This window comes from Phyllobates terribilis, unplaced genomic scaffold (genome assembly GCF_046119375.1).
Source record: "Phyllobates terribilis strain yellow unplaced genomic scaffold, ASM4611937v1 Scaffold_7__3_contigs__length_470593459, whole genome shotgun sequence".
Classification (NCBI taxonomy): Eukaryota; Metazoa; Chordata; class Amphibia; order Anura; family Dendrobatidae; genus Phyllobates; species Phyllobates terribilis.
The window spans coordinates 164,850,424-164,854,496 of record NW_027362767.1 but is presented as its reverse complement, the minus strand read 5'-3'; the positions used below and the strand labels follow the sequence as shown (position 1 = coordinate 164,854,496).

Here is a 4,073-nt window from a genome sequence, read left to right as displayed (position 1 = left end):
CACTCTATCCTTACCTGAGAGTGAGATACCACACCTCTGGGTGAGATGCAGTACATCTGCGGCGACTGAACCCGCAGGGGCGCCACACAAGCACCGATGATGGGAGGGATATTTGTGTTGGGGCCTACTTTTGCTGATTTTTGCACAAAAGGCTCGGGAATCTGAACAAGAATCCATGCTGAATTTGAAAAAAAACTAATGTTTGCTGAACATCTTCGCTCATCTCTAATCTTGACCAACTCATGAAAACAAAAATCATTGGTTTTCTTTAAAACACATGGTTCTTTTTATGGCTTTTTTGACTTCCTTATTTCTGATACTGTAGATGATGGGATTTAGCATTGGAGTCACCACCGTGTAGACAATAGTTACAACCCTATCTTGTTCAGGAGAATATGCATAATGTGGGCGTAGATGCATGAACATGATAGCACCATAGTAAAGGGAGACCACTGTAAGATGAGAGGCACATGTGGAGAAAGCTTTTTGTTGCTTTTTGGTGGAATGGATCTTTAATATAGACAAAGAAATATAGAGATATGAAATGAGTATCAACAGGAAAGAGCCAAGGACAATTAACCCAACTGAAACGTTCTTTGTCATCTCATTGAACCAAGTGTCTTTACAAGAGAGATGAAAAAGAGGGGGCATTTCGCAGAAGAAATGGCTGATGTGGTTGGACTTGCAGAATGGTAGACGAAAGGTGAAAAATGTGAGAAAGAATGAGTTTAAGAAGCTCACAATCCAACAGCCACCTACGAGATACAAACAAAACTTCCTATCCATAATAGCGTTATATTGTAATGGTTGACAAATGGCCGAGTATCTATCATAGGCCATGACTGCCAAAAGTAAACATTCTGCACCCCCCAAGGCCAGATGGAAATACAGCTGAGCTGCACATCCAAAGAAAGAGATGCTTTTGTCATTGGATAATGTATTTAAGAGAATCTTTGGTACTACGGCTGAGGAAAAGCAAATATCAATAACAGCCAAGTTGGTGAGGAAGAAATACATAGGGGTCTGGAGTCGGGTGTTAAATTGAACCATGGTAATTAATGTTATGTTCCCTGATAAGGTCACCATGTACATCAAAAAGAAGAGCAAAGACAAGAAAATCTGAAGACCGAGAACATTAGAAAGTCCGAGAAGGATGAATTTTTTCTTAAATATGTGGGTTAAATTTTCCATCAAAAGTCAATATTCAGAAACTCTTACTTTAACAAATATTAAAAATATTAATTCTTCTTTATGAAAAGCTTACTTTCAGAGGCTTCCAACATTTTAAATCAACTTTGTTCAGCAATTATATTTCTTGTATTGACAGGGAATCCATGTTTGCAGGGCTCCATTTTTTGAGGACTGTGTTGGGTTAATCTCCTATTTAATTATTAAAATATTGTTAAGTGAATATATGTTTTTGTATATTATTGATACACAATTAGGCCCATTCATAATTGACCTAAACAAAAGAAAGCATACAGTTGTGCTCAAAAGTTTACATACCCCTGCAGCATTTTTGCTTTCTTGGCCTTGTTTCAAAGAATATGAATGATAACAAAAAAACTTTTTCTCCACTCATGGTTATTGGCTGGGTGAAGCCATTTATTGTCATACTACTGTGTTTTCTCTTTTTAAATCTTAATGACAACCAAAAACATCAAAATAACCCTGATCAAAAGTTCACATACCCTGGTGATTTTGGTCTGATAACATACACAGAATTTGACACAAATGGGTTTGAATGGCTACTAAAGCTAACATCCTCACCTGTGACCTGTTTGCTTGTAATCAGTGTGTGTGCATAAAAGCTGAGTGAGTTTCAGGGATTCAGACAGAATCATGCATCTTTCAACCAGCCACTGACGTTTCTGGATTGTGAGTCACGGGGAAAGCAAAATAATTGTCAATGGATCTACGGGAAAAGGCAGTTGAACTGTATAACACAGGAAAGGGATACAAAAAGAAATCCAAAGAATTGATAATGCCATTCAGCAGCGTTCAAACTGTGATTAACAAATGGAAAGTCAGGGACTCTGTAATAACCAAACCACGGTCAGGTAGACCAACAAAAATTTCGGCCACAACTGCCAGGAAAGTTTTTGCAAAGAAAAACCCACAAATAACATCAGCTGAAATTCAGGACTCTCTGAAAACTAGCGGTGTGGCTGTTTCAAGATGCACAATAAGGAGGCGCTTGAAGAAAAATGGACTGCATGGTCGAGTCGCCAGAAGAAAGTCATTACTGCGCAAATACCACAAAGTATCTTGCCTACAATACACCGCAGAGACAAGCCTCAAAACTTCTGGAACAAGGTAATTTGGAGTGATGAGACCAAAATTTTACTTGTTTGCCACAACCATAAATGTTACATTTGGAGAGAGGTCAACAAGGCCTATGATGAAAGGAACACTATTCCTATTGTAAAGCACGGAGGTTTTGTGGATGTGTGAGCTACAAAGGCACAGAAAACTTGGTAAAAGTTGAAGGAAAGATGAATGTAGCACATTATCAACAAATACTGGTGGCAAATTTGCACTCATCAGCTCGGAAGCTGCGCATGGGACGTACTTGGACGTTCCAACATGACAACGATCCAAAACACAAGGCCAAGTCGACCTGTGATTGGCTACAGCAGAACAAAGTGAAGGTTCTGGAGTGGCCATCTCAGTCTCCTGACCTCAATATAATTGAGCCACTCTGGGGAGATCTCAAGCACGCAGTTCATGCTAGACAGCCCAGGAATATACAGGAACTGGAGGCTTTTTGCCAAAAAGAATGGGCAGCTTTACCATCTGAGAAAATAAAGAACCTCATCCACAACTACCATAAAAGTCTTCTAGCTGTCATTGATGTTAAAGTGGGCAATACACTGTATTAAGAACTGGGGTATGTGAACTTTTGATCAGGGTCATTTGGATGTTTTTGGTTGTCATTAAGATTTAAAAAGAGAAAACATAATAGTTTGACAATAAATGGCTTCACCCAACCAATAACCATGAGTGGAGAAAAAGTTTTTTTGTTATCATCCATATTCTCTGAAACAAGGCCAAGAATGCAAAAATTCTGCTGGGGTATGTAAACTTTTGAGCATAAAAGTAATTGAGAAAGTGGCAGTGCCATTAAATTCCTTGACCCTGGCAAAACTTGACTCTCACCTCAGTGCTCTATTGCCCTGCTGCCACCACGGCCTCCCATCATGTGTTTCCCAAAGCTCCTTCTGAGATCTTTCCTTTGGCCCGTGATGTTCTCTTTGGTCAACTTTACCCTGCACAGAGGCTTTTCACACTGACACCATGATGTTACAACGTACGTCACCCGAGGCGCTGACTGGCATTGTGATATCTAACATCAGAGACCAAGTCGGTGTGGGAAACCCCAACACAGAGTGAAGATGCCTAAAGAAAATATTGAGGGCTTATGGAAAGTAGACACTGGAAGGAACTTCACAGACGATTGGACAGGAGCTGCGGCAACGGGATGATAGTGGAGCGCCCAAGTATCAATTTTGTTTAACCACTTTTCCAACTCTCCACAATTTAGTCAAAATGCATGAAGCAAATTGCCACAACTTTTGGATTCAGGAGAACTCTTTTTTTTTTTAAATTTAAGGTGAATTTTATTGACCTCAAACTGATTTGCTCATCGCTGCATAATATGTAATAGCACAAATAACTAAGCCATCTCATACAGTACAAAAATGTATGTAACATATCCAGTCCCAAGAAGTGTTAAAAGAGCACCCTTGAACCCATAGATCCTGAAAGTCTGTCTTGAATATTTGGAGGACATATTTTATAAAAAAAAAATCAATGGGTATATATATACATATATATATATATATATATATATATATAAATATATAAATATACATAACTGATAATTAAAGTGGAGAATGTCAAATGTTACTGATAAACCCAAACCTAACCCTAAACTATTAATTTCATCCATCAATATGACTGCACTGTAGTCAAAACAGAAACTAATTTAAGCTCCTACATTATATTAAAGTGGTAGAGATGTGAGTAGTTAACTTTTTCATTTGTGCACATTTTGAATCTTAAAGTATTAA

At 38.4% G+C, this 4,073-nt stretch overlaps 1 protein-coding gene across 1 annotated transcript; it reads right to left on the bottom strand.

The window, feature by feature from the left end:
• Positions 1 to 255: 255 nt before the first annotated feature.
• LOC141153022 (olfactory receptor 5F1-like) lies at positions 256 to 1,191 on the bottom strand. Its single transcript, XM_073637694.1, has one exon. It carries the CDS (start codon positions 1,189 to 1,191, stop codon positions 256 to 258), a length of 936 nt encoding a protein of 311 aa, XP_073493795.1.
• Positions 1,192 to 4,073: the final 2,882 nt, after the last annotated feature.

What these genes read in the sequence shown, in the direction of transcription:
- LOC141153022 (XM_073637694.1), bottom strand. Translation starts at nt 1,191, where the DNA reads ATGGAAAATTTAACCCACATATTTAAGAAAAAATTCATCCTTCTCGGA.